At 39.3% G+C, this 23,582-nt stretch overlaps 1 protein-coding gene across 2 annotated transcripts in view; it reads left to right on the top strand.

Annotated features, from left to right (window-relative positions):
• The window catches only part of tox (thymocyte selection-associated high mobility group box), an 88,750-nt gene that overhangs the window by 57,977 nt on the left and 7,191 nt on the right, over positions 1-23,582 (top strand). For both annotated transcript variants that reach the window (XM_073490423.1, XM_073490424.1), the window contains 5 exons: positions 6,460-6,732; positions 15,916-16,161; positions 18,754-18,990; positions 19,446-19,526; positions 19,628-20,173. In XM_073490423.1, coding sequence (XP_073346524.1) covers positions 6,460-6,732; positions 15,916-16,161; positions 18,754-18,990; positions 19,446-19,526; positions 19,628-20,173 — 1,383 coding nt within the window. The remainder of the gene's footprint in view (positions 1-6,459; positions 6,733-15,915; positions 16,162-18,753; positions 18,991-19,445; positions 19,527-19,627; positions 20,174-23,582) is intronic.

Here is a 23,582-nt window from a genome sequence, read left to right as displayed (position 1 = left end):
GATGTGTTTTTAAACTGGTGCACAAAGACAAACTGAGTGAATACACACAACACATTACTTTACACTCCACTGTGGCTTTAGTCATAGTCTGATTGCCAGCTTATGTGATTGGTCACCGCAACGTGATGTCATGTTTAGCCCTCAAAAATGTGATTATATTGACAGAAGAAGAAGAAGAAAAATACTATTTCCGTCAGTTTCAGTAGGGTCCCTTGCCCAATAGGGTCTGTGCTTGGCCCTGATTAAAACTGCAAGCAGTGATGAGGGCCCTTGCACACCCATCTGCATGCCCCAGCTGAGGCCTCCTGGCCAAGTAAGGACAGTTTGACAGGCCTCTGAATTTCATGTGTTTTGGACACTGTGTAAGGAGTTCAGTGTGATTTCCAGTGTCCAGTAAGTGCCACAAGAGAAGACTTGGTAATTACTTGTTAGATTGATTTATATAAAGGCTATACCGCAGCATGCTAATTTCATGTAAACGAAATATTGATCATAGCAAAAGGCTTACTTCCTGTTGCCAGTAGGTGGCGCATTAATTGTACATTGTAAATGACAAGAGCAAATTCTGAGCAAATTTTAGGTGGATCTTGTCAGCCTGCAAGGAAAAGTACATAGAAGTATAGAAACATGTGATTTACATGACAGGTGGTACTATCACTGTATCTGAATGTTGGCATGTAAATGTCTTCAGGCTGGGACTCTTATCAAACCTGTGAAGTCTTGGGCAGATTTGACCATGTACAGAGGAGTTACATCAATTTCCTGTGTCGTAGTGACACATTGACCTTCGCCACACTGCCAGGGCCACGACATTCAAAGAAAACCCACAATCTTCACAACACAGCTTCATCAAGGTCTTAGGTGTGTTCTTAATATGTTTGCGGAGGAGCTGGTCATCTGGCTCGGGGGGGTACATCACTCTTTAAAAAATGTAATTTTATGTTGCCACTACTGTAAAGTATGAAGCAGATTTGACCATAAATATTAAAGTTACAGCAACTTCCTGTATCATGGCATATCAGCCTTTCTTTGCAAAGTTGTTAGGATTGCCCTGACAAAATTCGAAGTCGATCTGGTTAAAGATGTGGGACAAGTTCAATAAAATGCAACTCGTGCAAATGCAAAAAGATGAGCACTTAATTCAGAATTACCGACTTCCTGCTGGGTTTAGGTCATGGTACCAAGAGACTTTGTTGTAGGTCTATGTGTGACACAAATGTATACTGAATTTCATACATGTTCATCCAAGTAGCTTCAAGTAGCTTCAAGGGCTGTTGTAAGAAGTAAAGAAAATGTCATTTTCGGTAGCCACTAGGTAGTGTATGACTGTAAGTGAATATTGGTATATTAATTTCTTCAGGGCGGGACTGTTCACAGCGCCACATTAGCTTTCACCGTGCTGCCACACCCATTAGCAAAAACAATGTTCGTAATACAACATCATCAAGGTGTTGAAGGTTAATACATAATTAACATAATTTTAGTTTAAAACATTCTAAAAATGAACTTGCAGTGCGAAGAAGTAACAGGTATGGTGTTATGTCCAAGATGCCTAATGCCTTTTCCACTAGCACTTTTGGCTGCACTGAGTCAAACTGAGCCGCTGAATCTGAGAGAAAGACGTTTTTAAAAGTCAGTGTGTTCAGCTCTCAGTACTTTTGTAGCCTCTAACTGAATCTCTTTAGTTTCTCTCGTCCTGTTTGTTCTTTCAAACATTTGCTGTGTTTTACCGTTTCATCGTGTTCACTTTCAGCTGTTTCAGGAGTCATGTTAAGTTACTGCTGCTGAAAACACGTTTCCTGTAATGCTGCTTCATAATAAAAGCTTTTAAATGACTAAATAACGGGGGGCTTTTATTGTGAAGAAGTTATAGTAAATGAACCGTGTTTGTAACTGAATTAGCAGAGATTCTTCGATAGTACTGTGGGGATCGAGACAAGCATTGCTTTAAGACACACCTTCAAGTTGTGATGGAAAAGCAAATACCCAGCTAATGGAAAAATGGCACAAGTATTGGATTGCAGAGACTACTGCTAAGCAGCCAGGACATGCCATCCCTTCTTGTAATAACACCTCCTGGCCTGAGAGTCACTGTAACGTCTAGTGTGACGCAGGAGAGGATGGGACCTAATAACAACTTCTACAGTTTCAATAGCACAGTTTGTGCTTGGCCCATAATAATTCCTTGCATTTCAAGAGGGTCCGCTTTTCAAATTACTATGCTTAGAAATAAATCTTCTTTAATACATAAAAACATGCTGGCCACTGTCTATCTTTGTCTTAAGATTTAAGATATACAAATCATCAGGTCTACAACTCTCTGTGGATACAATGTACTAATGTGCATTGACACAATATAACAAACACAGATGGAACATTGTAGAGAAATTGGCTCGTATTTCTAAAATATTGTTAAACTCCTTATATTAAGTTGTCCATGTAGGTAAAAAAAATCTATTAATGTATCCATAACACTTGAATATACCAACTACCAACAATCCTAATGACAAGTTACAGATTGACATAAATAATGTGCATAAATATGTCCAGAGGCATCAAACAAGAAATACATTTAAATTTCAGACAATTCTAATCTAATGTAATTCAATGGCTATTTAGATACCTTCAAAAGTCAGTTATCTTCCCTCCTAAAGACATTTAATAATCATTCTGATGACAAAAACTGATGTTGATGATTACACATTCATGTCCTACAGACATATGTGCTTTTTCATGGTATATGAAATGGTCATGAACATGGAGTTCTGAAGAACTTAATCCTGACTACATTATTCTTTCTAGAAGCCTCCAGTGCACCAAGAACAGGCTATTGTACTGACATGAATGGAAGTGCAGAGAGAGAGAGGAGTAATTTATGCACAACTTGAAGAAATGATAGAGAGAGTAGACGAGAGAGGGGAAGAGGGAGAGAGAAGCAGACAGACAACAACAGACAAGAGGTGTAATTTATGCAGAGCTCTGAGCTCCAACAGGACTCTGCCTGAGAGTAAGACATGAAACTGACTGCTGGTTTGTGGAGACCTGATAAGCACAGTGAAGTAAGCATGCCATTGATATTAAAAATTCACATGACAAGATTCAAAAACGCATGTAGTCGGAGAAAATGATCAAACAACTGAGAGTTTCCTTTTTTTAAAGTAGCTGACTTGTTGGATAGTTCTAGAAAGGAACTAAATTATTAGACTCACAGTTGCAGAGCAGAGAGCTCGGTGAGACTGAAACTGAGTGATATATGATACACAAGTATTGTGATATGTAATCATACATGTACTTTTAGTGATCAGACACTAATTTACATAGGTGTGAATGTATGAGCAAATAATGACCATAGATATTTGAATCTTAGAAGCAACTGATTTTAGGATCCGAATTAGACCAGCCCACTCTGAGATTTTTTGACCTGTAAACTAGAGACCATCTTGTGATGGTCACACCATCCACCTGTCAACATGTTCATGTTCTGACCCATGAGTACTCACGAGTCATTACTACATTATTACATGAGTACTCAGTACTCATGGGTCGGACCCCACCCATCTTCAAACTTTGTTTTCATTTTGATATCAACTACACACCTGTAAGGTTGTGTGATTGTATGTTGCACGGTGGTGATGCCATCGCGGTGACAACATAGACATAGATAACAGACAGGCAGACATAGAAACACTCGGTTAAATACTCAAAAATGCATCTGTAGTAGGGGTGGGACAAAATATTGATACAGTTAATATATCGTGATTCTTCCTCTAAAGATATGATTATTGATGCACTAGCATCAAATATCAATATTTTTATTTAAACATGCAGCACATTGGAATGATGACACGTGGAAAATGATTGTCTTGCAATTTATCAATCATCACAGAATCGCTGCATCGTAATACTATTGTTATTGTGGGCAGCGTATCATGAATCATACTGTGAGTTACTCTGTAGTTACCACCTCTATTCTGTTGTAGTTCCCACTGCAGTAGGTTTCTCCAGGACCACATTTTGCCATGATGACACATACACACACAAAACTCACAAAGTGAAGACCTTACCAGCCCACGCTGTCGCGGCTGTTAACATTAGTTGCAAGTTTAGACTATTATCTTCATTGTTGATTAATCTGTCAATTTTTTTTCAGATTTATCAATAAGTTGTTTGGTCTATAAAATGTTGGAAAATGGTGAGAAATGTTGATCAGTGTTTCCCAAAAGCCCAATATGACGTCCTCAAATGTCTTGTTTTGTGTACAACCCAAAGATTTTCAGTTTACTGTCACAGAGGAGCAAAGACACCAGAAAACACATGCACACATTTAAACACCTGGAATTGTATGCTAAAAATTATACAAACGATAAAGTGATTATCAAAATAGTTTGTGGTTAATTCAATAGTTAACATGTATTTGAGTAATCGTTGCAACTCCGAGATATTCAGGTGCTACAAATTCAGTGACACTTAAATTATAGCTTCAAGATTTCAGTAATTGAATTCAATATCTATCAAAGAGATTCAGACGTGTTTGGGACTGATTGGAGTCTGAGTTGGTCACAGCTGAGAGGAATCACAGATCTGTGAGATCTACTACATTAGAAGCATCCTCGGAATGTTGTAGTCTGTGATCTTGTAACCCTGAAGATAACAGTTTAGATTCACTACAGGACGAACACATTATGTGCAGGCTGTGTAGCACTATAAATAAGATGCAAATCCTGGTTCTTATTGCAACAGAAATACTTGGATGAGTACAGTGAAATGCAGAGTACATCCCTAAATTAGAGGCTAAAGTCCTATCGAGTCGCTGTTGTAAATCCCTTTAACCACAATTAAAGAGAAACGCCACCAATTTCAGATGTCAAAATCAATCTAGTTGCTATGGTGAATACATAAAATGCTATTCAGTTACTTATGAGAAGTGTAGGATTCAGGGATAAGGGGACTAAAAGTCAGGATAACTGTGCTCCCTACTTTTGGCTGAACTGTCACTTATACGTATATTATTTCAGTACACTATATATAGTTAGTTGTTAGTTCAGTTAAGAAAGAGTTCCTTGTGGGGCGCTGTTTAGCTCAGTTGGTGGAGCGGGCGTCCCATGTACAGAGGCTTTGCCCTCGCTGCAGCAGCCCTGGGTTCGAGTCCCGGCCTGGGGCTCTTTGCTGCATGTCACTCCCCCTCTCTCTCTCATCCTGATTCCTGTCTATCTTCAGCTGTTCTGTCAATAAAGCCATGAAAAGGCCAAAAAAATAATTTAAAGAAAAGAAAGAGTTCCTTGTGAATTAACACTGGAAAGGGAGTCGTTTTAGTTTTTGCGGTGGAAGGTGTTTAATAATTTTCCATATTTCATATTGTACATATCTGTTTCCATCATTTTATTTTGAAGTGGAGAAACTGTCAACTTAAATAATGGCTTTCCACAGTGGCTTTTAATTACATAGTGAAACTATACCTCACATAAGTCGACCCATAACTCTGTCACGAGTCACGAGTGGTGCAACACATAACTCGACACTGGGTTTAAGATACAGTAGAAAAGAGTTAGCGAGAACGAAAGAGTGAGAGAGAGAGAGAAATGAAAGAGAAATTGAGGATGAGATTAGAATAGCGAGAAATCAAAAAGACGGTTGGAAGGAGAAGGATGGTGAGAGATGAAGAGCAAAAGAGCACGAGAGGGAGAAACTGGTATGGCCAGCCAAGCAGAAAAGGCTGTCAGTCTCTATAAAAGATCTCCTCTGTCAGATTAGTATGAGAGAGCTTCTCTCTCTCTCTCTCTCTCTCTCTCTCTTTCTTTCTTTCTCTTCACCCTCATGTTTCTCACTCTTCTCTTCTCTCACTCCATTTTCCTCTTCAAGTCTCCCTCTCATTTGTCTTTGCTCTCAGAATAATTCATTATCATAAATTAGCTGTTACTGGTTTTCCTTTGTGTGTCAGATCAGCACTGATATATTTTTACACACAACCATCCACCTGTGTGTATCCTCTCAGATGAAGGGGGCTCACACATAGATTACTGTGTTGTGTCGCTGAATGAGTATTTGCTCACAAGGCTTTTGTTCAAGGCTGGGAATATCATTAGTGATAATTATTCTGTGATGGGAGCTCTGGCTGAGGAAGAATGACGACATGACACAACACAGAGCTCAGACTGGATTCAGCGTTCTGGGCTAATGGTGATGGGCAGTTCCTCCATCTCTTCCATCAATTATCTCTGACAGTAATGTCTCATGCCACTTTGGTCTCTTATGTCCCCTACGTAATTCTTTTTGAATTTGATTTTTTTTTTTTGTTTTGTTTTTTGCAACACCCACCCAAGCTATATCACAATAGATTTGACTTTGTCCCACATCAGTGAAGAGTCAGAAAGTCAACAGTGTGATTCACAGAACAGTAATGGAATCTAAAAAGTTGTCTTTAATTGTTTTTTCTCCAATCTTGTCTTTGTCTCTCTTTAGTCATACTCAGTGGGTGGTTTGGGCGATGAGGACTTCAACATCCCACCCATTATCCCCCCCACCCTGCCAGACCACATGCTGCCCCCCCATCTCCCCCACGATTCCCCCTCTGGACCGTACCACCCTCTGGACCCCCCCTCCAGCACAGTTCCTCACCACCCCTACCAGCTGCAGAGCATGGATCTGCCAGGCATGCCTGTGAGCCAAGATGGAGGTGCTATGTTGAACCAAGATGGTGGCACATGCGGCCCAATGACAAGTACTCTGTCTGTAGTAAGTGGTCACAAATAAATCACATGTATTAAAGGGAATTATGCTTTAGTAATGATGAACAGGGAATTGTAAGCAAGGTTGGGTTTTAACATGACCTTTAGCCTCTTAAATGACTGCACAAGGCCCGGCACGCCCACACAGGTTTCAAAAGTATCTGCTGATTAGATCGTTCTTGGGTGAAATAACATTAGTAATATGTTATATATTAGTTATGTTTCAGAAAAACTACCTACTTAAAGATCGTTTCTAGACATGTTTTAATTTACTGCTTATAATTATAAAATTCATCATCTTGTTAAAAAATAATTATCTTCCACTCGTCCAGAATATAAAAATATTGTTCATTTTATGTTTGTCTGAATTAAACTAAAATGAACACAGGACAATTCTCCCCTTTAGCCCCATCTTCATTCTGCACAGTGAAGCTCAAATATCTAAGAACAAAAACACATTTGAGTGGAAGGGGACTTTAAAAGAATGATAGACATGAAATTTGTCTTACCCCGTTTGTTATCAGACTCCAATCAGACATAATAAGTGACACCTGTGTCAATTATAATAATAATAATTACCTTATTGCCCGTCATGGAGAAATTAATTCTTTCACTCTGATTAGCAAACCTATATAAATATAAATACAGTCGCGGTCAAAGTCTGTGATGAATGAGTGGAACACAAACTACTTTGTCACAAAAACATTCATGAAGTTTGGTTCAATAATGAATTTATTATAGGTCTTCTGAACATGTGACCAAATCTGCTGGATCATTAATATACATACAGTAATTCTAATATTTGGTTAAATGTCTCTGCCATTTTCACCTCAGACAGGTTCTTTTGATATCCAATGGCAGCAGAACCGTCCCACAGCAGAACTCTACCAGCCCCATGTAGGTTTGGTGTTCTTGGGGTTAAAGGCTTCACCTTCTGTCCTCCAAATATATTGATGCTCATTGTGGTCAAACAACAAGAACCAACAAGAAGCAAGAGCTTCTTTCTAACACAGCAGCCTCTCAGCTCATGTTGATGTAAAACACACCTGACTGTGGACACTGATACCTGTCTTCCAGCAGCTTCTAATTCATTGCAGACTTGCTTTTTGGTGGTTTTTGTTGACTTTTGACCATCCTGACCAGTTTTCTCTCAACTGTGCCGTGCACTTTATACGTACAAACAGTTGTTTGTACCGACCGGGATATTTCTAGCCGGATGCCTGACTGACTAGCATAGTGAAAGCAAGGTTTACAGGGATCCAGACTACATTGTTGCATAACCTACATGGTTATACATGATAAGTTCATGCACAAAAATTATCTATAGAAAGTTTAAAGTACAGAAACACTTCAGAACATCATTTAAAAAATAATATGGATTGTAAAATAGCTTACAGTTTTGTAAAACAAGATACAGTTACACAAAAATAACAAGAAATACAGTTTCAGTGCAGTGAGAGGGAGGATAGTTGTTTCAAGATTAACAAAGGAATTAAAGTGATAAAAATGAAGTCAAGGGTGAAGGAGAGCAGGAGAGTGTTCAGTGTAACTGGCTGGTGTCATTCCAGACTTCCAGATCACTCCTTCATAGGTTCTGGTCATCATGTGTTGCTCAGTACAACAGCCAGTCCCACATTGTGTTGTGCGTTCTCCCTCCTTGTAGTTCTGTAGTGCCGCCCACATGTTGTTAAGCAATATTTGGCACTATTCTGTGCTCATGGATGGACAGCAGAGAGGTACAAGTGATTTGACACTTTTATCACCGTAAAAACCTTTCGCTGGTAAAGTCACTGAGAATTACTGCTTCGAGGAAACTCCACACATTGAACAGGCACCTTGGATTGTGCTGGATACTCAAAAGAAACTGTAGAGTGGACTCTTACTTTGTGTCCTGCTCAAAGACACATTGACTTTACTTATTGGAAGAAAACTGAGGATCTCAGTGAATCAGAGATTTGAACACACTGCCAACTGATGTATATGAACCACAGTCTTTCACATTTTATTCAGTTTAATGGAGTGAAATAGGATGTTGCAGTGAGGCAGTGTTATTGGCAGCTTGTTGATTTGACTTTTTTTTATATTTTAAGTCTTCATTTCACAGTAAAGTGAAAATCTTGCTTTGAGCTGTGACATTCAGATGTGGTTGACGTGTCTTACAGTGAAGAAACGAAAGCATCACCTGGGACACGTCAACTGTCATAGATACTGAGGATTTGGTGGGCTAAATATATGTGTAAGTGTCTGTGACAAAGATTTCTCTTATTTTATTAAAAATGAAACTCTCACCTCCCACTTTTGATCTCCATATTAAACTTACCTGCTATAATATGAAGTGTCAGTTTGAAACCTCACGATAACCTCCCAACCTTGACTGAAGTTGAATTAGAATGACTGTAAAACACCGGAACAAAGACTGTTGTTTAAACTTTTAATTAGATTAAGATTTTTGTCTCTCTGTCTTTGATTGAGACGAACTTGTCTGTTAACTGGTGGAGATAATTATTTTAGGGGCCCGAAGGCTCTTCTTTTCCATCTCCTCTGTCTCAGTCCAACCTTCTTTCCACCTCACTGTTATATGTTCATACTAACATTCATTTACTGCCATGAATGATGGTTGCCTGGCAACCGTGCCAGGCTCAGCCCAGTTGGGATGCGTGGGGGGGCTAGAAAGATTCAATTCTGTGTGTGTGTGTGTGTGTGTGTGTGTGTGTGTGTGTGTGTGTGTGTGTGTGTGTGTGTGTGTGTGTGTGTGTGTGTGTGTCAGGACTACTCAGTTGCAGTTAATATTGAGATCTTGACTGCTCGCTTTTTTTCTGTCTTGGCTGCCATCTGATTGAAGGTTAATGTTTAATATAATAAGCTTAGAGAACTTAATTTGGTAGTTTTTCACTGGTGGTTTGTTCTCACTGGTTCAAAGTTGCAATCTGTGATGTTTATAGTAAATCACTGTTCTTCTTATGTCTGTTGTGTACTGATGTAACACAACCTATTTCACAACAGGTTTTCTAGTCTAAATGTGCCATGTTGGCTTAACTTTGCAACTGCACTTGCACATTTGAGACTAATTGTAAAAAAAAAAAAAAAAAATCTAACGTAAGAAGAATAGGCTCCGATATGACAACCCGAGTGAAAATGCCGATAGGGTTTAGAGTACCTTTCTGCTACACAGCCTGTGGAGATTAGAGTAGTTCTGCCTCTAAACATGAGCCATCAGCTCACAGAAGCCTTCTCTCTCCGCAGAGTTCACAGGGAGCATATTTCCAGTCACCATTCTCGTGCTGAGCTGGCTAACCTACTCTGCCCTGTGGCAACACAATGAAACATGCTAACACTGCCGGCAAATGAGCTGATGAGTGATGGCCTGTCATCTGTGTGGTCTGTCCATGTGACTAATGCATCAAATCAGTTTAATATACATAGCTGCACTGCACTTTCATTTTGTTTATTTTGTTGAAATAATTTAAATTTAGATCAAGTGATGTCTGAATGAAAACCTTAAATGTTAACTGTGACTGTGCTGATCTTTTATTTTTGCAAATGCGATCTGTGCAGATATTTATAGATGGCAGTTACATCGCTGTGTCTCATCCAAAAATGTCAACTTTTAATACAGAACAGGGTCAATGAATGAATACTGACGTCCAAGTCCAGTACTCGTGATGGTGATATGTATCAATATCATGACAGAACATTTCATACAACATGATACAAGACTTTATCCTTATCGTCTGCTCGTTGCTCGACAGTTCCGGACACACAGTGTGATTTCTCATTTCAAAATCAAAGATCTCTCAGATCAGTCGAGCACAGGAAGTCCTTATAAATAAGAGCAGCCACACGTCACTTTACTGTGTCCAGAACGACCACGCCCCCTTTTAGGTGGAAACAGACAGACACACAAGTGCCGACGCCAAACAGAAAACATTGAGTAGCAAGATGCCTAAAAGCTGCTGTGTAGCATTTTTTCACGTCAAAAAATAAAAAATCCCAAAGGTTGTGATTTTCTTTACCAAAGAACGAAGGACAGCAGAGTGGAGATATGTGGCTTCAGGCCTATCCACAGAGAGGATGACATGTAGATCACAGTGAATCCAGAAAGAGCTATTGCATGATTGTAACCACAGTTTTTACTGTTAAACAAATATAGCCCGACTATAAAACACCTGTTTCTAGAATGGACTTTGGTTTAATAGCCACTCCACTCAACAGACCGCCAGGAGCAGAGGGTGTTTTAACTTTAATGATTAAACATTAACTGAGCTGGCCTACCTTCTAATAACGAAAGTGGAGCTAAAACCGACCTCTTTGGACCTCCTCTCAACTCTTAGTAAACAAAACAGCTATCAAAGTAGAGACAGCGGTTCTGCTTGGCCACAGCAGTGCAATTAGTTTACAGTAACATCACACTGTACAGATTATAAAACAGTAAGATGAAGTGTCTTAATGATAGAAAATATGATTAATGATGATGAAAAATGACCTGGACATCTAGTAAGGTAGTCAGGTTAGTCCACTTTAATGGAGACTGTGACTGAAAGGACACTCATCAACCTCGTCATAGATCAATAATCAACAACAACATAATATGCTTTGGCCGCCAGGGCTCTTAATAGCTGAAAATCCATATGGTATTCTTAGTTTATGCTATTGAATTAGCAATGCCGTCGGAAGTTGCGTTTACCACCAGTCAAATTAGAGGCGCTGTGTTCACCCAAAACAGGGCGTGGCCATGATACAGGGGCCAAGTACCTGGATAGGTTTCTCTCATCTTTAGAGCTGCAACAATTAGTTGATCATGATTGATAAATATATAAATATTCTGTGACTCCAGGTTCTCAAAGGGGAGAACTTGTGCGTTAACTGGATATTTTGGTGTTTGGACTGTTGTTCGGCCAAATCAAGACATTTGATAATATCGACTTGATAGTGTTTTCTGATGTTTTATAAACGAAAGGATTAATAGAGAAAATAATCAGCAGATTAATCAGCAATTATCGTTAAGACTAGTATTAAAACTTTTAATATAAATAGTAGTGCTGTCAGTTAAACGCGTTATTAACGGCATTAACGCAAACCCATTTTAACGGAGTCAATTTTTTTATCGCGAGATTAACGTTCTTTTTGGCCTAGCAAACTGTGTCGTTTTTTTCACACGCTGTTGCAACAACTAGTAACGTTAGAAAAACTACAACACCACACCGGATCTAGCTAGACCAGAAGCAAAATAACAGGCACGCTGTTTGGGCTTGCGAGCTGGCCAAAGAGTAGTAGGCACGTTACGTTTTGAGTGGATGGCGAACGCGAGATGCCGAAATGGATGCCAATAGGATTCTGAATGGAAAGTTTACTTTTAAACAGTTGCCAAATGGTTCCATTGACAAGACCAAAGTGATCTGTGTCTTTTGTCATTGCGAACTGAGCTCATCGTAGCACGTCCAGTCTGAAATACCACTTGATGGCACACAGGTTAATGTTACACACAATGCACAGCTGATGCGAATTCTCCGCCCCCTCGTCATAGCATCAAAAAGAAATCAAGGGACATTTAGAATAGATACGAATGTGCGATTAACTGTGAGTTAACTATGACATTAATAGGATTAATCGTGATTAAATATTTTAATCGTGTGACAGCACTAATAAATAGCCTATAGTTACAGTTAAGCACAGTATGACAAAGTTTACAGGTTTGAATACCTCCTAAATCTGTCTGGAAAACTGTCCCACATTAAATATAGTTTTGCCATTTGAGTTTAAAAAAATAAGACTATCTGAAAAACCTTTGAAGCCATTTTTAGACATATTTTGTTTCCTCTGGCTGAATCTGAGGGATAGTAACCACATTAACCTCATTGACAGCATAGTCATGATCATAAACACATAAAAACACAGATGAAAATTTTAACATCAACAATTTCATGACAACTGGGCGAACTGCTTCCCCCGAAGGAGATCATATGATATGATCAAAAGCTCCTGCACAGCAACTTCATAGATCTTATCTTCTCAGTGAAAAACAAAACCATTGAAGTGTCTGACGAAATTAAAAATGGAAACTTGGATTGAAAGTCCATATCGATCACAGAAGAATAATACTGTGCAGAGAAATAATGCACATATAAGAGTTTAATCTTATTGTTTTTATCTCACAAATGTAAAATGTTTTTAGCTATTCAGCACTACAACACTTACCAAGCTTAATTTTGATTTGAATGACAAGTCAAAAATGTTCTACTTTACAAATTTCTAATTAAACATGAAGTAGTTTCAGTATTTAATTAGTCGTACTACTAAATACAATGACATGTTACTTGTTATTTCTGACATTTGGTGATACTCATACTGCAATTAAGGCAACATATGTATTCATGAAATACAAAAACACTAAGATCAAGAACAGATTTTGAATTATTCAGCTTTTTCCCTTCATGGGACATGAGTCAGTTATTACTCACCCTACTTGTGTCAGGGGCTCCCCCACTTTTATTCTCTCAGGTCATCACGCCCACGTCTTTCTGACCCCACACCTCAAAGAAAAATCAGATTTGCTTATATTTCCCAGTTGTGTCAACTGGTGATCTCCTGTCCCAGTCAACAGATGCTTCTCGTGAAGTTATCACTCAGACCACTGAAAACTACAGCTTCTTTAATTTCTTTAATTGTCTAACTCTGCATTTTCTGTTGGTGCGTTTTAAGTTTGTCAAGCAAACATTCTTTTATTATTCAAAGTATCACTCTGTCATCCTGAGCAGAGCACTTTAATCACAACATAATACAGCCATAGTAACTGTGTCATGTAGTGTAACGGTGTCATGTGTAAGAATTTTCAGACGTTAAAGTTGATCTGCAAAATTTCCAAAACTTTTATGTTTTCAGTAAAAAGAAAAACGTTTTATAGAAGTTTATGCATTTGTTTTATTCAACAGTGTGTTGTCATCAGGTCTTAAAAACAATTCTTATTTAAACAGTTTTATGTACATGAGGTGAGCTTCTAAAAGCTCTCTGGAGAATAATGACAGTTGGATATTTTGACAGTTTACTAATATGACCTTTATTCAACACAACCCACCATAACTGAACCACAACCATTATTTTTCAGCTTTTTTAGTGGCACACACGTCAATCCGAAAACCTCTTCCCATATCACACAAATGTCACTCAGTGTTCCATCGAAAAACCGCAGCAGTATTCGGAGGCTGCCAGTAAGTTCAGGTAATGTGCTTCCAAGAGGGGCCAGAAGCATCAGACCACATCCGCTGTTACACTTACTGAGAGGAAAACCCTAAATAGTCATCATCACCCCAAGTCCCATCTTCATATATGTGACAATAGGTGTCAAAGTTCCGATGCTGAGCATGTTGGCAATGATAACTTTTGTTTTACTGAGAAATGGACAGAATCTAACTGATGACTGACTCACTGTGAGACTGCCAGTTCAGACTGAACTTCTCAACACAGTGGGCTCATGAACACAAAGGATCACACACCAGACTTTGGCATGAATGCTGTTGTTTCTGCAAAACAGGTTTAAACCTCAAACTTTCATGGCAGAGAAGCTACAGTTTATATCAACATGCATTGTGATGTGACTATAAAAGTTAATGACAATTTTGTATAAGATGCCCTTCACTGTATTTTATTATATATGCATTGATTCAGGCATATTGATATTTTATTACATTTTATATGCAATTTATTCCAGATTCCCGTTACTGTTACGCTGGAGTCATTTGCTTTGAAAGACAGCAACTCACAATGAAAAATAATTGAGGAGCTGAATGCACAAGGGAATAAACCAGTGCTTGCATGTGTTCAGTCTGCACCTGTGGACACCTCCAGATAAAGTTACATAACAGCTTCTCCAGAGAAAATGGAGTTTAAAATCTGTATTCATGTATTTGCACAACAGTGTGACTTCTGATCCCATCTTCTCTCTGACCTGTATTGCCTGTTGCCACGGTTACTATCAGATTTCATTATTAGTGAATCCTGGACTGCTGCACACAGTACAAACCCTGTTAAGCAAAGGCAGACTGTGTCTCAGAGCCCAATGAGGGTGTGTTACATGAGCATGTTATGTAGCTCGGATAGTGTTTCAGCACACCTTCTGTTCAGTCCATTATGGAATCCATGATACAAACCTGATTAGAGTGCAAAGTATGAGCTGTCTCGGTGGCACTTAAAACAGCACTCGATGATTCTGGTTTCCATTTAGATGCAGTGATTTAGTGCAACATTGACATTGACAATACCATCATATAGAGTTGTCATGGTGTGCAAATATGTTGCTCAAAAGCATCTTTAATTTGGAGTTCCAACCACCTGATTAAGTAAAGTCCAATACAAAGTCTTGTTTAAAGGCTGTCTAACCCTCCACCAACCAGGGCTGTGTGATATGACTATATTTTGTTGGTATTTTAGGTGTTAAATCAAACACTTTGCATTATTCTGCACAGCATGGATGCAGGCAGGAAATTTGCTTTTGCAACAAAAGCAGGAGAGAAATGTGACACAGAAGTAGGTTTTTCTAAATAACAGAAGGACATTCAGTAGCAAAGACAAACTGAGGAGCAGCTCGTAGCTCATAAAAGAGGGTCCACTTCTGTGCATGGGCATGGACATGGCATGGTGCAGGGATGAAAAGTCTGACACGGACCAAAAAAAAAAAAAGTACTAATAAACAAACAAACAAATATTGTTTTAACATGACAAAGTTCATCAAGATGAATGACTTGTTCAACTCAGAACCTGAACAACTGAAGGATAGACGAGCCATATATTTCCAACCACAAGACAGAAAGGTGCATGTTGTAGCTTTTTCACATGGACCACAACGGCCCCAAGAGGAACATGTTGCTGTTCTTTAATAAGAGAATGTCAGTTTTACTAGGAATTGTAACTTGCTACTGCCTACGTCCAGCTGATGTTTCTTCAATAACTTTAAAGTATGTTCAAGTTGTTCATGAGGTACAAGAATAAATGGCACAAAATAGCATTTTGTAAAGGTTATAAAACCTCAGGTGGAATAATGGAAAGCTGGAAAGACTTGTTGGCTCAAGTTGCATCATCTTTTCAGAGGAGAAAACAGAGTTTCAGACTGGAATGTTCTGTCAACGTTGCAAAAAACACACCCAAACCTGATATTTGCCTTAATTTACTAATTATTATCACTATTTGTGTTGCACAGATGCAGCAGATGGTCAACTCTGATTCACGGTTCACAAGCAGCCAACAGCCTATTGAGGCAGCACTCGGACCCAGGAGCCAATCAGGCATGAGCCAGCAAAGTCAGTTGTCCACCATCAACCAATCCCAACTGGGCCTGAGTGGGAACTCTGTTACCCATAATTCTCCCTCACCTCCAGGAAGTAAATCGGCCACTCCATCTCCCTCCAGTTCAGCACATGAGGACGAGAATGATGACGGACTCAGGGTAAAAACACACACGCGATCACACACACACACACACACACACACACACACACACACACACACACAGACACTGTGTCTCCTGTTTCTATGAGTCATATCTCGCTGGTCTATAGCAACCATTTGGGTTGTGCTCTCTTTCTCTTTCTCTCTCTCTGTGTGTGTGTGTGTGTGCGTGTGCGTGTGCGCGTGCGTGTGTGTACAGAGGAGAGTTGTTATGTTAATGTTATGTGTCATAATAGAGCCATTCTCCCTGCATATAAACAAGATGGAAATCAGCCCCCTCACTGTTCGGTGTCTCACACTGAAACAAGCTCTGTGCACCAAACTGATGGTTCATTTTCTGGGAAAATGAAACTATTACCGTGCTGCTGAATAATATTAACCAACTTTATCATTCTCATTGGTTATGTATAGAAGATTGAGTTGTAGATGGGCAACATTATAAGCAAGTATGCAGATAATAATGCTTGGTTCAGGAAGGATGGGGAGAAGCATACAGAACAGACACGGCTTGTACCTTTACAGCACACTCCCACACATCTACATGGCTGCATTTTGTGAATTTAGACAAAATGTCAGGAAATCAGCATCTCCATACTGTATGGAGATGCTGATTTCCTTTTCCAGCAGGACTAGTAACTGGACAATGGTATTACCACTGAAAGATAGAGGCCCATCTCTTTGGAACAGTCTACCTACAATCACAATCATCATCATTGTAAAAACATCTCTAATATAACACAGATTTGTAACACTTTGTGTAGCTCATTGTAATGCATCATGACTTGTTAACATACACCTCTATATAAACTGTTCATTTTTCTGGCAGTCCAGATTGAAACTAACTGGAGCAGAGATCTTACTGTTCACGTCTCAGTCTCCATCGTCACAGTCAGAAACACCAACAGTTAGCAAAGTGAGGCCACAGCTGCACTTTGTTTGCTCTACAGCAACTCTGACTCCTAAAACTGTGTTTTCACCTTGATATCATTCTGTTAAAGATATACAGCCTTTCATACGAGGATGTCTTTATAGGTCAACATGTATTACATACAGTAGCTATAAAACATGAATAGGCAGTGGTGGTAAACTAAGCTGCTATAGTCAGCTACAGTGATGCAGTACCCTTGTAAGAATACTGGACAATACATCATAGGTACATTATCTCTCTGACTAATGCATCAAAATAAAGATGTGAATCAGGAGAGTGTGCATGTCTCACTCATTCAGGACATGTATGTGTAGTTGTAGTAAATCAAAGGCAGCAGGACGCTCACTCTGTACACTAAAGATGCATCTTCACACTTTACTACCACCCATCTGACCAGGGCTGCACAAAGTGGGGCCTGCCACAAGGATCAGTTTAGCCCGCCAGATGTTTCCAGCAACAAAACAAATAATTTTGAAAATAATAATTATGTTTATGCTGTTTAATCTTTTTTGTGAGGTAAAATGCTCTTTAAATATGGAGGACCCGTAATAATACATTATTTTTCATAAACCTAGGACAGCAGGCAGTGACACTCACAGAAAGTCAGACAGTTAAGGGGACTGAGGATCCTAGTACCATCTTTATAAACAAAACAAAACAATACCTGTCTGCTTTTAACACATAGCCAACATTAAGTTTTAGTTTTGCCCACCAAGGGAAAATGTTTGGGCACCCAAGTATTTGACAAAACAGATATGCTTTTTAATTTTTCAATTTAAATCAATACAAATGTCAATAACTCTTAATTTTAAAGATCCATTATTTTCTTTTAAAAAGTTACCAGTTAAGGTCTATTTAATTTGGTCATCATTACAGGGACAATAGAGACAAGACAGTTCTGTTTAAAAGTTGGTGTTGATTTCCAAAATGTTGTCATCTTTCATTATTGTCATTGGAAACTTCATTCTTCATATTTATTTAACCATCTGCTTGTCTGTAGACACATTTTTCATATCTTTTTGGTCAACTGAACTTGTGCATTGACTCAAAGACTGGCATAAAATTGGAAGCCATTAACTGATAATTAGGTGCACCAATTAAACATTGTCTCTGTTTTATTTGTAATTTCATGGTTCGATCCAGAAAACATTCTGTGAAATGATTCGATGACTTTGAGTGAAAGAATCTCATGTAGACAGTGATGGAGGTCTTGCGTAGGCTGGTGAAGAAACAGTTTGTGTGTAGTCTTGATGATTTTTATCCACTCGTCTAAAAGGCTTCATCAGCTCTGCTGCTTGGTTGGGAGTTTCCCCTTATTTGACCTATGAGGTTGATTCGTGGCTTGACATTTAACAAGGTTGAGGTCACATGTCAGACATGAGAGGCATCAGTGTCACGGACAGGGCTGTGAAATGTTAAAATGCTAGTTTAAGCATAAAAGACTGGAGAATTACTATTAGAACAAATTACTAAAGGAATCATACAGGTTTTTGAATGATCACATACATTTACTAAATAGCATTTACACTACCAACACTGTTTTTTTGTTTTTTATTTTGTTTTGTTTTTTTACATTTTTGTAAAATGCTGAACTAAAATACCACCATCCTTCTATCCGTCCATGTACTTGTGTCCTACTCAACATCCTTCTCCTCCTCTTAGCTGGGCGGTGGAGCAGAGAAGAGGCCAGCAACCGTGGACATTTCCAAGAAACCCAAAACACCAAAGAAGAAGAAGCGAAAGGACCCAAATGAGCCAGTGAAGCCAGTGTCTGCCTATGCCTTGTTCTTCAGGGACACCCAGGCAAACATCAAGGCCCAGAACCCCAACGCCACTTTCGGGGAAGTGTCAAAGATTGTGGCCTCCATGTGGGACGGCCTTGGAGAGGAGCAGAAACAGGTAGATCCTCCCTCTTTGAATGAACATGCCTATGTGACCACAAAAACATCAGCTCTAACGATACAACTGAGACTATCAATCAGTACTGAGCTCGCTAAATTGCTAGTGGCATGTCAACCAAATTTTAACAAAGTTCAGATTCCAAGTTTCTAATAGCTGCCTTGGGAATTCATTAGTGTGTATATGGTGTTATTAGATAACTGTCAGCTGAAGGAATTTCTATGATGAGCCCCGTGATGTGATATCTGTGTTCATGTTATGTTATTATGATGATTTAATGCAGCCAAAAGTCTGACTGTTTCACAGCATGTCGTCGATTATTCACAGCTACAGTTCACTGAAGATTTTTCACATCAACAAAAACTGTTACATAACTATGAGGTACTGCTCATTAAATTGATTAGTAGAAATGTGTTCAACTAATGTAATAAAGTCCAGTAAAATGTTTGTTTCAGTTGTACAAGAAAAGAACAGAGACGGCTAAGAAGGAGTATCTGAAACAACTGGCTGCCTACAGGGCCAGTCTGGTCTCACAGGTACTACACACACACACACACACACACACACACACACACTGATAATTCAATTATTGGAATTTAACTGATTTCCTGTTAAACTCGTCCTTCTTCTTCTCCAGAGTTACAACGATTCATCTGAGATGAAGCCGCCCCACTCCTCCCACTCATCTTCCTCCTCTTCTACCTCAATTTTTACACCCAAACCTTCAATGTACCCAGGTCACCCAGGTCACCCAGGTCACCCTGGTCACCCAGGTCACCCTGGTCACCCAAGCCAGCACCCTTCCTCCAGCTCCCTAGCCCACCCTCACTCTCTCCCTCCCCCTCAGCACCCGAGCATGTACATGACATACCCTCACCAGTCACACCCCTCCCACGCCTCAAGTCCCGGCCTCGGCCCCCACCTGCCTCCTCCTCACACCCACATCCACCCTCAGCTCCAGGCTCTGTCGTCCAGAGGGACAGTGCCGCGGCCCAGTGTCCCCCACCAGGGAGCTCTGTCCCTTGGCGGCATGACGGCAGCATCCACGCCTCCTCTCCAGGTCAGCCCTCCTCTCCACAGCCAGGCTCACCTGGGAGGGCTGCACAGTCCACACCATCAGCACCAGCACCAGCAGCTCAGTGGACACTCTTTGGGACTGACACACTCGCCTGCCATCACACAGGTCAGTCACACACTATATGTACATCTTATAAGTTAACATTTAGTTGATTGTAGAGCTGCAACAGAGGTTTGCTGGTTCAAGCTTCTTAAATGTGAGGATTTGTTGTTTGTCTTTGTCATAAATGACAGTAAATAAAGAGTCTTTGGGTTTTGGACTGTTGGTTGGACAAAAACAATTTGAAGATGTCTCTTTGAGGTCTGAGAAATTGTGATGAGCATTTTTCAAAAAAGTCTGACATTTATAGACTATTATGTAACTTCTTTTTACCTTGAAATAACAGCTTCAAAATCCTTTGTTTGGTGTCTTGTGATAGAGTGAATGGTGCCTCTGTCTCCGCCACTCTGCCCCCCTATCACTTGTTTCTGCACTGTGTAACTTCAGTGAGAAACATTGTTGCATACAAGATACAGGTTTTTAAGACATAACATTGCTATAACTTAATGAGTTTTGTTTGTAGATAGCGCTCACATTACATCTGACAAACTGTTACAGACCTGGGATTTGTTTTCACAGCACCCAGATACTGTGGGGGGGTTCCAAATCACACAAAATGTCAATTCTACATAATGTTGCTTTAACTAGTGAACCGTGAAAATAAGGGGCTGATTAATCAATAATGAAAAGGATTCTTATCAGCAGCCCTAATTGATTGGCACTATGCATTGGTCTCCATGTGTTTGTTTAATGTATGTTCATTTACAGTTTTTAGTAAATGAAACATGAAGTCTTAAAGGATGAATTCAGTGCAAAGGACCACAACCAGTAATGTGGCAGTCCATCTCTAAATACTTTCTCACTTGCCTCAGTTGCACTCATCCATAGACCTTTGGTGATATGAAAACATGGAATATTCTTATCAATTACATACTACTGGTGAGATTTGGATAAAACTTGCCACCTGTCAGTAGTTGTTGAAGAGATATGAAATGTCAAGCCATCAATGCTCTGCAAATATTAAAGATCATTAGATTGTGCTATATTGGATTTTCCACCATTTTTAGTTTTTCTCCTGACATTTGAAGTTAAATAGACAAATGGACAATAACAGCACCAAGAAAGTCTGTATCAGCTTCTATTTAGTGAGGCAAACTAATGGTTTAAAACACAGGCTGTAGTCATGAAATAAAGGTATACAGGATCATCAAAACCTTTTGTAAGAGCACCTCTTTATTCCATGTGAAACTGAGTCTTTATGTATTTTCAAATGATTTACTTATGTAGAACAGAAGATGATGAAAGACAGGAGATGCAAATGATCTGAATGAAGAAAATATTAAAGTGGTTTTACATAATGGGCATGTTTATTTGATGTGAAATGGTTTTAAATGGATTTTCACATCATGTTAATACTTAACATAATTATGTTGTCCAAATTAATGATTCCAAGAAAAGTCTATTAAAGAGTAACACACCAGATACTGACTGGTTTTCTGACCCCCCCAATAAAGCAAAACTGCACATTTCAGAGTGGCCTTTTATTGTGGCCAGCCTAAGACACACCTGTGCAATATTCATGCTGTCTAATCAGCATCTTGATATGCCACACCTGTGAGGTGGGATGGATTATCTCGGCAAAGGAGAAGTGCTCACTAACACAGATTTAGACAGATTTGTGAACAATATTTGAGAGAAGTGGATCTTTTGTGTATATAAAAAAAGTTTTAGATCTTTGAGTTCAGCTCATGAAAAATGGGAGCAAAAACTAGTGTTGCGTTTATTTTTTTGTTTAGTGTATATATATATAAATATGTGTGTGTGTGTGTGTGTGTGTGTGTGTGTGTGTATATATGTATGTATATATATATATATACATATATATGTGTATATATATATGTGTGTGTGTGGATATATATATATATATTTCACCTGTCACAATTGAAAAATTAGATACAATTATTATTAATTAAAATACAATTCATTTGCTGTTGAATTAGCTTTTTGCTATCTGCCTGTGGAAATGGATTAGTGATAACAGACTAGTAGAGATAGTTTGGATGTTAGAAGGACACAATAAAGAAATTGTAATAGCCTGGTTAGTTCTTATGGAAAAAAATGTTTTTAATAGCTTTTTTTGTTGAATTTTTGGGTCAGACTGTTTTATGTCCTTGTCTAGTCCGTCAATCAATCTATCAATCAGCTCCTCTTCTTCCCCCTCTCACTGTCAGCTGCTCTGTTAATAGTCACTCTGTCACAACAGGAGGAAAAGGAAGATGAGTGGCTGTGATGTGAATTTGTGTAAAAATGATGTGAGACGGTTTAATGTTGCCACTGTCTCCTGCAAATAGTTAAAATGGGTGGATGGATTGCCACAGATTCTCACTTCCCATTTTATCCCCCTTTCTATGGTGCACCCCCCCCCCCCCACACACACACACACACACACACACACACATTTTGCATATTATTAGGAAAAAAGAGAGCAAACAAAAAGAAAAAGTGAAGGAAAGAAGGAGAGGACACAGTGACAGAGCTTTAAACTTTTTTCACTGAGTAAGAAGAGTGAGAATGATGGGGGAAGGGGGAGAGAGGGGAGAGAGAGATACAAAAGAGGCAGATGGGGTCTTTGTGAAGGAGTGAAGGAGAAGAATTTGCTCAACAATGGATGAATAGGTGAGGTAGAGGAGGGGAGGGGGGAGAACCAAACCACCTGCTGTCCTCTTCTTTCTCCTCTTTCACTCACAACACTCAGATTAACTTCCCTTTCAGCCTCTCTCTCTCTCACTCACTCACTCACTCACTCACTCACTCACTCACACACACTCCTGAACTCGCTCATTTTTCCCTCTTTCCATGTCTCTCTCCTCCTTCAAAGTATCTTATGGTTAAAGACATGCTTCCCTCATTTTCCTCTTCCTCCTCCTCCTCTTCCCCTGCTTCTTCCTCTCCTCTTACCTTTTCATGTCCTCTTCACTTGTCCTCAGCTTTCCTCACTCCTGGCAGATGATAAAATTAGCCAGACACTCAAAACTCTGTAATTACTGCTGATGAACCTGTGACTGATCATCTTTTTCACTGTGGTTGCTTTCATTCATGTCCCTGTTCATCAGAAACTATTTACAGAGAAGTACTAAAGGTTGGCTTGTTAAAACCATCAGCTCAATCTGTGGACTCATTCAGGTTGATGGATGACGTAAAAAAGCCACCATTATTGTGACAGCATCTCATGTTCAAAACTGCACAGTAACACTTTGATGAATGTAAAGGATTTTACTTTTTAACCAGTTTTGCCAAGAAATATGATCTGTTTCATGTCGGGCTGGGTATTGGCAAGGACTTCATGATACGCATCACGATACATTGCAATACGATGCATATTGCGATATTCCACATAGTTTACTGAAAATTTAATGTAAGTGTAAGTTGCTATGTACAATCTGGGTAGTCTTGATACATCACATCACATTATATT

Source organism: Pagrus major, chromosome 21, assembly GCF_040436345.1.
Source record: "Pagrus major chromosome 21, Pma_NU_1.0".
In the NCBI taxonomy this organism is placed as follows: domain Eukaryota; kingdom Metazoa; phylum Chordata; class Actinopteri; order Spariformes; family Sparidae; genus Pagrus; species Pagrus major.
This window is presented reverse-complemented; position numbering and strand designations above follow the sequence as displayed.